The 12,511-nt window shown below is 49.0% G+C and overlaps 1 protein-coding gene across 9 annotated transcripts; it reads right to left on the reverse strand.

Annotated features, from left to right (window-relative positions):
* Positions 1-1,177: 1,177 nt before the first annotated feature.
* Positions 1,178-9,316, reverse strand: plekha1b (pleckstrin homology domain containing, family A (phosphoinositide binding specific) member 1b). 9 transcript variants are annotated; one of them, XM_055504340.1, is made up of 13 exons: positions 9,174-9,316; positions 7,647-7,831; positions 6,731-6,787; positions 6,554-6,599; positions 5,922-6,019; positions 5,403-5,528; positions 5,038-5,184; positions 4,892-4,960; positions 4,055-4,119; positions 3,906-3,969; positions 3,728-3,817; positions 3,328-3,368; positions 1,178-2,147 (listed from the first exon to the last, which is right to left on the reverse strand). In XM_055504340.1, exons 2-13 carry the CDS (start codon positions 7,785-7,787, stop codon positions 1,865-1,867), a joined length of 1,227 nt encoding a protein of 408 aa, XP_055360315.1. In that variant the 5' UTR covers positions 7,788-7,831; positions 9,174-9,316; the 3' UTR covers positions 1,178-1,864. The 9 variants fall into 9 exon arrangements, 8 of the variants coding, with proteins under 8 accessions (XP_055360315.1, XP_028989357.1, XP_040924320.1 ...); XM_029133524.3 differs by having other exon boundaries at positions 3,295-3,368; XM_041068386.2 differs by lacking the exon at positions 9,174-9,316 and adding an exon at positions 8,840-9,157 and having other exon boundaries at positions 3,295-3,368.
* Positions 9,317-12,511: the final 3,195 nt, after the last annotated feature.

The following is a 12,511-nucleotide window of genomic DNA, read 5'->3' on the forward strand; positions in this document are numbered from 1 at the left end:
GGTTTGATCCACCCTGATCCCTGGAGGCGCTGAGTGTGTGACCTGGTCCTGGATCTGAGTGATCCGGGCCCAGAGACAGTGACATTAAAGCTCTGGAAGCAGCTCCAAACATTTTGTGGGTTTCTGTTCTGCACTGAAACAAAGATGGAACTTGTGCTTTACTTTTCATGCAGCTGAAAAATGTCTGGTCCAAGTTTTGAAGCATCACAGTGTGATGTGTGTTTTGCGTTTGGTTATGGCTGCAGTTCATACGCTGGAACTCTTAGGCTCCATCCCTTTGACGGCATGGGTTCAGGATCCAGACCTGCAGTAGATCCAAAACTACAGGTCTGCTCATTTTTCCTCATAGGATTTGTGTTGATTCATTCTGTGGTCTTTGATTTTCCCTGGTTCTGCTGAAGGGTTCTGGCCCATTTACAGACTTCTCTGAAGGCCTTCCAGGTCCAGCAGCACTGGTTGTTGAAGGGCTTCCATGGACTAACAGCTATTTATCATGTCCCAAAATCCTGGGAACAGCGGCGGTGCTGCTTCGCTCCACGCTGGCTCACACGCGGACGCTTTCCAAGAGCTGAAGACGGAGCGCAGCCATGATGTCCAACCTGCCAGAGGATTTTCACTCTGCTTTTCTCAGAAACCTGCGCACGTGTGTGACATCTCGTCCGTGATGATCTGATTTAAGCTTGTTCATGTCCAACAAACACGCGCTGACTCCTGAGGCCTGTCGTCCAATGAGGCCGTTTGCACAGCAGCTCATCTGCTCTTTAATCTGCCGCTGGCAGCGCCGCTCGCTCTCTGGGAGCTCACACTGTTTCATAAGGGGCCGTCTGAAGTCCCAGCCCCTCCTGTTTGTCTTGTTAGATACAGAGTGTGCTGCTGTGACTTTACTGCTGACAGGCAGGAAACAAACTCCTGTTTTTGAGGTAAACGGTGTAAATCAGTCTTGTTGCGATCAGAGCAACCTGACTCAAAAGATGCAGTTCGTCAGGAGACAAGCGGCTCAGCCCAGACGCTTCCTGAAGCTTGGATGTGACAGAGGGACCAGCAGAACCCAGCAGAACCATAGAAACACATTGAGCACGACTGCGGTGATGGTAGTAATGTTACTAGAGGCAGCACAGGAGCCTCCACGGATCCAAAGCATCACTAGTTATCAGACAAATGTGACAGAAGCACGAGCGTTATTTAAAATGGATTTTAATAAATAGAGCACATGGTGTCAGAGTCACACAAAGGGTCAAACGGCTCTGCAGGCACTTTATCCATCTAATGGTGAACAGGGAAAAGTCACTAAACACTTATTTGAAGTTTCTCTTAAAAGTATCTTATTGTGAATAATAACAAAACAACCCACATCCATTCTCCAACACAATGTGTGTAGACTGAACACAACAGGGGGTCCTGTGTAACGACAACATAACAACAGATGAACAGAGCTACAACAGCAGTTTGGTTTGGTTTCATGTCCCCACATCTACACACACACGAGAAGATGGTGTCCAACACAATCATCCGTTACATGTGTCAGTTCGTAGAAGCTCCTGATCGACATCAGGAAGGAATTCATCGCATCCTGCTATGAAAATAAAGCCATCAACCATGATGGAAGTGACGCTTTGGGAAGAGCAGGGCTGTTCCTTCTTCACAAAGGGACAACCCTGGTTAATTAGTCCGTCTTGTAAATTACACATGGGACTAAATCAGCGGAAGGATGAACAAACAGCATTTCTGTCCCACTCGTGTCCAGAGCTTTTGTCCAGTTAGGTAGTTTCAGCAGCCTCAGCACATGGAGCTTGTGTAGAAGTGTGTGTGTGTGGGCATCAAATTAAGGTCACCTGTAAGTCAGAGCTCTCAGTGGTGTGGTGCTTCATCTCTTCTCCGCCACCACTGCTGCTGACAAAGCTCGCTTTGGCTCTTGGAGCGACAGTCGGGAGCGCGGCGGGGGGGCGATCACCTCCACCGCCTGGACGCCGCTCAGCCGCCAGGGGAGCATGCTCAGGAGGGTTTCCTGCTGCTGCACGTCCAGCGTGAGGCTGAGCGCTCGCTGGGGGGGAGCACGGGGGGGGCTGTTGGTGGCGTGGCTCCAGGTCGAGGGGGTGGGAGGTGGCGGCGTTGGGTAGTGGGGGGGAGGAGGTGTGGTCACTGAGCTCCTGCAGCGATGGACAAAAGAAGGGGAGAAGGTTAGGAGATGGAGGAGGCCTGTGGATGACGGCTGAACGGTGGCACAGGGGATGACTCGATGCATGGATGAATCACAAATCATGAAAATGGAAGAAAGAAACGTTAAACGATCCGTCAGACGAGCTGAGGGTCGGGCATCACCCCGTTCACCAGCAACCATCACCTTCACTGATCAGGCACGATCGAGCAAAGATGGCTTTTAGCTGGTGATCGAGGAAACAACGTGTTTGATGGGTTTCAGTATGGAAGGTAGGAAACAGGGAAAGGCAAAGCAAAGGCAGGAGATGAGAGCTGCAACGTTAAGCAACACATACGAAGGAGCGATGCTGCAGCGGCCGAGGAGCAGGACGCGCCGAGCGCTAGGGAAGCAGAGGCGCAGGGCTTGGTGATGGGACGGAGAGCAGGAAGGAGGCGGCACGGCTCATTGGGGGAAGGTTAGTACGTCACTGTCACACCTCACTCTCTGAAAGGAGCGCACACACACGCACGCACGCGCACGCACACGCACACACACACACACACACACACACACACACACACACACACACAGATCAATGCACACACACACACACACACACACACACACACACACACACACACACACACACACACACACACACACACACACACACACACACACACACACACACACTTAGTGGGAAGAGAAGCAACAGTCATGGGTTCGTTGCACAGGTCCTGTCCAGAGCAGAAACACTGTCAATGTTAAATCCACCACAGGCAACAGCAGAAACAAACGTAACCATGGTCTGCTTAAAGGAACACAATGGAAAAAAATATAGTAAAGGGATCGAATAGAAATATGATGAAAACAGAAGCTGGGAGGTCACATGACTGACGAGTCGATCATCAGCTGGATGGAACGAGCGGCGATGGCTTAGTGTGGATGGTGATAAAGCACAGTAGGCTGCAGTCAGGTCAAAGGTCAGCTAACGTCTATAGTAGGATGGTTCCAGCTCATGTTTAGCGATTTGATACGACCTGCACTATGTACCGTACCACCGTAGGAGGACCACGGCGGTGCTGATAGCTAAGTAGCAAGTCCTGGGGTAAGAGATGAAACGGGGGTTTGGGGGAGAACGGGCCAGGGTCACATACGTGCTGCATTCATCACTGCAGAATGGCGTATACCTCTGTATACAGGGGCTGGACAGCCTTCTGGCCTGACGGATCTGAAATCAACAGTTTACAGCTCAGTTAAGGTTCATGTGAAATCCAGAGTTCACCTATAGAGGAACCTCAGAGGAAGCACATCCCGCCTGTTTGGAAGTGTGTCTGCTGCTGTTACTATGTTCAGCCACACGGTGGCGACATTTCACCTAGTTAGACAGGAACGATATGAAGCTGCTGCTTCATGCAGCGAGAAAGAGCGCAGCAAAATGCAAGTTTGATTTTGATATAGTTGAATTGTAAAGAGTCCAATGCTGGGATGTTTTAGACCTGTTTATGCAGCAGTTTTTAATTCAGCGCCGCCTGAACACATCTGCTTCTGTAAAACCAAACCTAATGCATGTGAATCTGTGATACCCACAGTATTAGCAGAGCGTCCGGGGCCTCGCTGGGCTACGATGGCTCCTGAGATGGCTTTAATCCAGCTGTGCATGTCCTCGGGGCTGTCGGCCTGACACAAACACAAACCAGTGTAACAGCTTGGTTCCTTAGGCTTTAGTAGTGTTACTGCCGGGCCTCATCATATTAATGAGCAGTACCTGCACGTAGAAGTTTCTGGACGTCGTGACCACTTCAAAGAGGTTGTCCCTCATCATTAGGTCTCTGCAGAATCAGGACAGAACAGCAGTGTCAGTGAAGCCGAGTTCTGCACGGCCACAGACATTCTGCAGGAGAGTAGAGACTGGACCTGTCTTTGCACTCCTGGACCTTCAGAATCTCCTTGAGCAGGATGAGTCGGAGCGGCTCCTTGTCCTATCAGGAAGAAGAGATCACAGCCACAGTTTGGACTAGGTTTCCTGTTTCTTTTAGATTTGATCTGTTTCAACAGCAACAGGAAGCACTTGTGTAGTTCCTTTGTGTCAGCATCACTTCCTGTGGAAACAACTTGTGTAGATGATCTAGAGGTGAAGCAGGACGGTACGACCTGGAACTTCACGGGTAGAAGTTCACTTTGAAAGGAACGCAATGAGGCACCGGGTCATTAGGGCGACTGGTGCAGCAACTTCTCTAAATCTAAATGTCAAACAACAACCTGCTTCTGCTTCTGCCTGCGTAGACGCACCTGACAGCAGCTGTGTTTCACAACCTGCAACCGTAATGACACCTTTATCATCCAGGTGATGTGGATCGTCTTTATTCATGATCTGAGCAGCAGACAGATTTATGTGTTCTCCAAACCAGTTTGACCCAAACAGACCCGAGCGTCCTGATACCTCACATGCCTTCTGTCTAACCAGACCACGGCAGGCATGTGCTTCCTGGTACTTCTATACTTTCAGCATAAATTAAAGTAAACACAGTGAACTAAATGGGACGTGACCTCAGCACCTTGGACAGTATGATCTTCAAAATAAAATAAAGGTTGAAAAAGGACCTCACACAAACTAACAATGGGAGTGTCCACCTATGAGCACAGACATGCATCCAACATATGTGCAGGTATTCAGGACACAAGCCTCTGCAGGCAGACGCCTGGAAGGCAGAACAAGCCTGCACAAACTCCAGCGAATCACATGTTTCTCACCTGCTCAGATTTGTAGTAGCTCAGAGCGTTTTCCTCCAGCGTGAAGTATCGCCTCTTCCAGTTCTTCATCTGAGGGAGAAGCAGTGAAGTGCGGTTATGAAGCATTAAAGCTGGTTACAGACCGCGAGGCGACGCGTGGGCCTCACCACAGCTCCCTGTTTGACACAGTATCCGGTCTTGATGGCCTTGACGACGGCCTGGCCCTGCGCTGCTCTCGACAGGTAGTAGGGCACCGGATTGTGGGACGGCTTCAGGCCTCCACGCTCTGCTCGGACCTGTGCCCCACCCTGCTCCTGTAGCACATGAACACAGGTGAGCCCCCTCCGCACCACTTTATTCACTGCACATGCATCGGCTCTGCTTCAGCTTCACCGGCTGCAAGGTCGGCTGCTTCAGTTTTACAGCTGGTAAAGGATGTGATGGGGACATCACAGTGATAGCAGGACCAGGTGCTGCCCCAGGAAGGAAACAGCAACAGGGATCCAGTAAAGCGCCCGACGGTGAGCGCTACCTGTGTGGTGGTGATGACGGGCACTCCTGCTATGATCTCCGTCTTGGTGGAGACCTGCTTGCTGGGGGCGGGTATTTCATGGGGAGTGTCTGCACTGGTGGTGAGACTCTCGCTTTTCTTTGGCACCTGAAACAAGAACGTTAGTCACGTTAGCCTTTGTCTGTAGACTGAATTCACATGAACACCGTTAGCAGAAGAGATCAATGTTTAACAGGCACATTGTAGCAGCTTTGAATCCCCACAGAGCAGCTGCTACCACACACAGATCATTTCATTCTCAACCCGAGGCTTCTCTTTCTGAGCAGAGAACAGCTGTAACAAGCAAACTTCCCCTGTGGGACAAAAAGTTCAAACCCTGACTTAAAATAACCCCCAACAAATGCAGTTCCATTTTTGTGATGTCTGAAAAAAACCTGTCCCACACAGCTGCAGTAGAAACCAACAGCATTAACAGTGTGTTATGAGTCGTACGAAGCTGGAAATGATGAAGTTACAGGTGTGACCGAGTGTTTTGCTCACGGTGATCTTGGTGGCGTTAGTGAGAGCAGTGATCCAGTCCACCAGATCCTGCTGGTCGTTGGCTTGCAGATAAAACTTCCTCCTCCCAGTGTTTAGAACTAGAGAAAGAGAAGCATGAAAGGCAAAAGAGAGAAATGCGTGTCAAGCAAATCGAGACCTAAAGATGAATCTCTGGTTTCTAAGATGAAGACCTGAGTTCACACAAATACATTTATAAAAAGAGAGGGAGTGCACAGAGAGAACGAGAGCCAGAGGTCATGCTAACGGCCTTGTACAGTTTCCTTCCATTGAGTGAGTGACAAAAAGCTACTGTTGGCCACAAAAGGAACAGTAACAAGTAGCGAGGGACAAAAGAGAGAAAATAAACCTAAGAGGAACGGAAACGAGGGAGGAAGAGCGAAATCAGAAAGAAGGAAGGAGGGAGACTGGAAGGAAGCAAGGAAGGACGGGAGGTAAAGCTGGGGGGGGGGGGTTCTGATGGAGAAATGTCCACCGAAGTCACAATGAAACAGGAACGAAACAAACAGAGCACGACTGGCCCGGCTGCAAACAGGTGTGTGAGCTCTTCTAACCACTGCAACTCATTGTGTATGTGGCTGATTCAAAAGAAGAAGAACCCACTGAGAACTCACCAAAGCAGAACTCTGCCTTGGGTCGGAGTTTAGTGGCATCGCTGACCTGAGAAACACACAGAACCAGGCAGGTGAATACGCCACAGAACCCGAAAAAAGGCCCCGTTACCATGGTAACTACATCTACGAGTCAAGGAGGGTAGCGGGTTAAGGTCACAGGGGTTCGGGAGGACCGACCTTGGAGATGTAGGTGAGTTTGACGGTTCCCATGGGTTCTGCGACTTTTGGCAGGTTCTAAACAAAGACAGAGAAAACGTAGCATCAGCGTCGTCCCTGCTGTTCGTCCGAAGCACCAGCAGCAGCAGCAGCAGCAGCAGCAGCAGGACTTCCACCCTGTGAGCTACGGAGGTGTGGGACATTGACATGTCAGAAACCCGGATGGGGAGGTGTGCTGGGTCCATTTAGTTCCCACATACTGGTCTTCATTCTTGCTGTTCCACAGTGAGGAGCGTTGAGCTCTGATCCATGAGGCTAAACCTGCGTCCTCATGACTCTCATGGTTCCTGGGTTTTACACTGTTGGTGTGGTTACGCGTCAATGTGTGGAATGTTCAGTTCTTGGTGTTACTGCACCACAGGTTGAGGGCGAAGCGGCCTAAAAATGCTCAGCTGACAAGAGCTGAAACACGGCTGGGCTCTGCTGCAGCACATGCTCAGGACAGCTCCAACTAGAATGACTGCATTGTTGTCGTTAACCCACTGCCTTCACAGCCGGTTAAACCCAGTTCACACACGCTCTGGACCCTGAACACGCCTGGACGTCCTCACAGACAGCAAACAGCTAATTACTTCCTTCAGGTGAGATCACAGCCCAGCGTGTGAACATCTGGACCCGCTGACCCCCACGTTGTAATGGGTTTCACCACACAGACTCCAGACAACAAGTCACAGGCTCTGTAATATTTAGAAGTTATGTAACATATAGAATGTGAATAGATATACTGACACTCAAACGGAACATTTTCCTCAGTTGTTAGATTTTAAATGTGAAAGGAGACTGGTCCTGGTGTGATTATCACCCACAAACACCTAATAACAGCTGCCTGGAAGGAAACGACCCTGAAGTCCGCCGAACCCGATCCACTGTGACTCACCTGAGGGTTGTCCATGTACCACAGCAGACTGTCCTGCTGCGTGTCCAGGATGAAGTACCGCCGCAGGAACCTCCCACTGTTCTCATTCTCCTCGATGTCCAGGAAGCCACAGATGCGGTTCTGACGATCCGTGTACGGCATGACGACCCGTCCAGCTCAGCCCGCCCTGGGGCATCACAGACACGCTGCCAGAGAGCAGAGGAAGAGGGGGTCACCGGGCTGGATCAGAACCAGCGCCGCGACAGCATGAAGCAGCAGACAGCGCCCGGTTACACATAAAGCTGTGATTTGACACAGAACGCGACACAGTGTGTGAATTGACAATGAGCTGACGCCGGAAGTCCCAGTGAGACGGGTCAGAACCGTCTCACCACATTCTGTCGACCTGAATGAATGCAAGAAGCCATCCAAATATCACGGATGACATCATTCTCTGGATCTTGATGGAGTAACGCGATCCATTCATCAGACTGTTGAGAGTTTCAGTGTGGCCTATTGCAGAAATGAGCCTGTGGTTCCTGTTGTATCAGATGAAGCAGATCCAAGTCTCAGGTTTTGTTTTTCATTTGGCCTAAATTCCCCCTTATTACAAATGTAGGATTTCAACATCAACAGCTGCTCAGGCGTCTGGAGCAGGTTGGAATGTGTCACTGCCGTCATTGTTCTCACTATTACATCAATAGTAAATACTTGTGGTTTTGCATTGTTGCAGGTCTGGGTTTTCCGTGACCGCGTCTGCTGGAGTGGGTGTGTTCATGTGCTGGACTCATTCTGGTACCAACTGATGTGTGGAACAACACGTATTAACCCTGCCAAACTCTAAATACACATTTTACTTTCGCTCTCTCTCTCTTTATGTTAAGTACTTATTTGGATTTAAATCAAAACAGGAAGCGTTCACACTCTCCTGAGCGAAGAGCTGTAAAATGTGTAAAATACAAGTTGTCAGGTGTTTATTTGTTGAATTTTTAGCCTGTGTCTCTAACAAAACGGTAAATAAATGTTAACGAAGAGAAACGCTAAACAGCAATAATTAGGTAGTAAACGTATATAATATGACATTTACTCACCTGTGACGCGCACGTGACAGAAACACGGACTTGTCTGATGTGAACGAGCTAAACTTTGTCCACGTCCATCACACAGTTACAGCGAACCGAGAGGAACACGACAGAACGACGACCCACACACACCTGCGTCTGGAGAACCGGGTCGGACACCCAGCCGCCAGAACCGAAGCGGTGCCGGGCGTGACGGGCAGCAGGTCCAGCTGTGATGCACAGTGAACACTAGCGACGCTGTCCGAACGTCAATGCACCAGTTCACACCGAGACCCGCCGCGGCGACTGCCTGGGTTTAAACAGAACCGAACCAGCCCGTTCCTGCCACGGGCCCGCAGACATCCACCCGTTTCCTCTCCCGCCTCCTTTAACCGTCGTCGCCGACACTTCGCGCTCATGAATCCCTGTTTGTGGCGAGATATTTGCCACAGTCCGGCCGTGAATTCCGGGCCGTGGCTTTACTTACACAGCTCGGCTCAGTCCGGGTCCAGTGTGTCAGTCGTCCGGCTCCTGCGACAAGTTACGAACCCAGACCCAAACTGCTTCAGTCTGCGGCCTTACAAAATAAAAGTGCTCTAGTTTCCGTCCGGATTTCAAAGTAAGACTTTATTTACGAACAACCATAACTACAGAGATATAAAATAAATGTGACAAAAATAAAGAGAAATAAGTGTCATAGCTGTCCAAAGAAATTCGGGAGATAGTTATCTACTTTATAATAAATTAGCTCCAAAAGATGCACATGAAGAGCATGCTGACGCGTTCTAGATTGACACGTGGTTTCTTTAAACTAATTAATTACGCAGTATGTTTTGTGCCTTTCTGACATATAACCACCGTTAAGGAATGCTTTGAAAATGCTTGCTGAATAAACAAAATATCTCATTGTCATCATTACATCGTAACGACTTGTCTTAAAACACCTAACTGATAGGCTTTTACTTTGAAGGCAGGAATGCCCCCCGTGGTTTTACACCGCGTTTCCCCGCAAGGCGTGACGGTAAATGCAGTCTCTCTAATAGCGCAGCGCGCTGTTCTTCAGTGGACGTAGGCTTTGACACACAGTGTTGACATTTACGCATTTATGTCATGGCAGCTGGAAAAACACCAAAAGTCACCCAACATTTTTTTCTATAAACGAAAGACCTGTAAATATGTTACACGCTCACGTTACACAAATCTTAAGTGAAACACCCTCCGAAGGAAACGGCATCTGTTATAGTGCTTCACACAGAACAGGGGACTTCCCACAGCTGGCTTTAAGTCCATGTGTAAGTGGGTGTGAGTGTGTACACTGTTGCCTGAATTAAATTCAGTGAAAAGAATTTCCGGTGATGGACACTGGGCTTCTGTGACTTTATATTCAGGAAAAACAGAGCAGCATAACACAACTGACAGGTAAAACACAGGTGAGAGATCATCTGACAAATTAGGAAACAATGAACTCATCAGAAAATATGAAAGAACAAAAGAAAAGGGAAGAACTGAGGAAACGGAGGATGAGCAACAACAAAGGATGGGAGTTGAAAAGTAAAGTTGAATTGGTTTGTGTGTAACTCCTGACCTCTAGTGGTGACAAACAGAACTCTATTAAATTCTCTTTCTAACCTCTTGTGCTTGTGCTCAGCCTCAGCTGTTCTGTAAAGTTGTGCTGGTTAAAGAAAACCCTAGAAATCAGAACAGTGATTGACAGAATCCGTGAACAACATCTGTAGCAGTTTCCTACAGTGTCCGAGCACAAAGCACTACTCTACTGCTGCTACTGACGCTGCAGAAGCCTCCTCCTCACTCCCACTTGTTCTTGTACTACTGCTCTAAAGCCTCGGAGGAAGACTCACATATAGACAATGCGATGCAACCGTCCTGTCCCCATGAGTGTGGTGGTGGGTGATTTGGTCTCTTTCATCGCTGTCGGTGCCAGAACTGATCCTCTACATTTGGGATGTGCTGAGTGTCAAAAGCCCAATTGTTGTGAAGACGGCCCTGCCAGCACCGGTGCCGGTGCCGGTCCATTCTTCAGAACTGTGTGAGGCCTGTGCTGCAGGTGCCAGCGTGGAGCTCTGCCAGGGAACCTTTGGCTCAGATCACTGCTATATTGTCATAATAGTGGACCCCTCCCTGTACAGTAGCATGGGTCCAGTGCCTGGCAGGAAGCCTGGTGCTGGCACACACTCGCTAAATGCCATGCGAGGATTTGAGCCAGGCTTAGCGCTCCACAGTAACTTCTGGAGAGGTTTTGTGGTTAAAGAAGAAAAGCTCCGACAGCCACAGCAGGGAGCAGGCGCTGGGGTCAGGACTGCGGCAGACGCGGGAAAGGTTCTGGTGTTTGCCCATCGCTCCTCAGACACACAAAAACAAAGAATACAGGTCTTTGGTGCGGCGCTAATTACTGTTATCGTTATTGTTATCCAGAGAAATCTGATGCACCACAAAGGTCAAGGGTCAGATTAAACACTGGCAGCTGAGGCTTATTCCTGCCGTGTGGCTGCAGATTCAGTCCAAGACAAATTATTGACCAACAATGAGTGAATGTTCTTACTGCTGTTCCAAGGACATGACTTGAGTAGTAAACCAAAGCTGGACTTTCCAGTGAAAAAATGTTGAAGGCAGCACTATCATTCCCCTAAACTGGAAAAACAGGCTAGCGCGTGTGTAATGGACTTAACAGCCGGTGGTAGCGACTGACTGCAGAGAGATGCTTTAACATGTTGGTAACGCTGATTTATTATAATGACTGACAACCACTACCCAACCCAGAAGAGGAAGCTCCTCCCTCTGTGTCTCACCTGTCGAGGAAAACATTATCCTCCTAAGGAATCTGGGTCCTGGGATATCTGGAACGCTGACTATGACAACAGCACCTGAGTCAGTATCATTGTACCAGAGGGAGCGACACCACCAGAGACCCGAGAACCTCCCTGGGATCTCACTGAGGCTCTTCTGTCTGGACCAACAGCACATGATCTGTGGCCTGGAGAGATGAAGAGACACACAGTGACCACAGGTTCGGTCCCATCGAAGGAGGAAGCTCTGCAAAGCCCTGAAGGTAAAGGTTTCAGTGACGTTAACTTTGATCTAACAGCAGATCACATTAGATTCCAGTTTCAAAACACTAAGACAGATAAGGGAGGAGTTTAAGAGATTTCATCAGTTTCTCCAAGAATTAGGACTGAGGGAGGAAGAGGAAGAAAAGACTCAGATGTCTTGAAGATCTGAGGAGAAAGAGGTCTCTTTCAGACACTGTTTATGTCACATTGGAGCAGCTTGGCACACATTTTATATTGTTTCTTTCAGAAATACAAAGGTGCAGTGGACACGGGTCCAGCAGCAGTGTGGGTGCTTGTGCCATGAGCTTGGAGAGATTGATCGAGGTGACAGAACACCTGGGCCACCTGACCTTCAACATCTGGAACAAGGTGAAGGACATGATGTCCTACACTCCTGTGAGTCTTGATCCAAACACAGCTCAACGATTAGTGTAAGACACGGAAAACGTGTTCCTGAAAACCCAAAGAGCTTTGAGAACTGGGATTCTGTCTTGGGCTCATGCTTCACTTCTGGGTCTCAGTTCAAAAACAACAAAGAGTGAGAGGCTGGGATTTTAGCTGACTCTGTTTGTAGGCAAGGGTTTATGGCCAAGGGTGTGGTGTGTAGGATTCAGTGATGCTGGATACAGAGCGTGTCTCGGTGACAGTGGGACAGCACAGATGAATGTGAGGTGATTCATACTGTAACACTGCATCACTGTAGTTCTATATATTTCTGTTCCAGCTTAGATAAAAGCTGTGCAGCAATGTGTGAGAA

The sequence above is a fragment of the Betta splendens genome, chromosome 19 (assembly GCF_900634795.4).
Source record: "Betta splendens chromosome 19, fBetSpl5.4, whole genome shotgun sequence".
Lineage (NCBI taxonomy): Eukaryota > Metazoa > Chordata > Actinopteri > Anabantiformes > Osphronemidae > Betta > Betta splendens.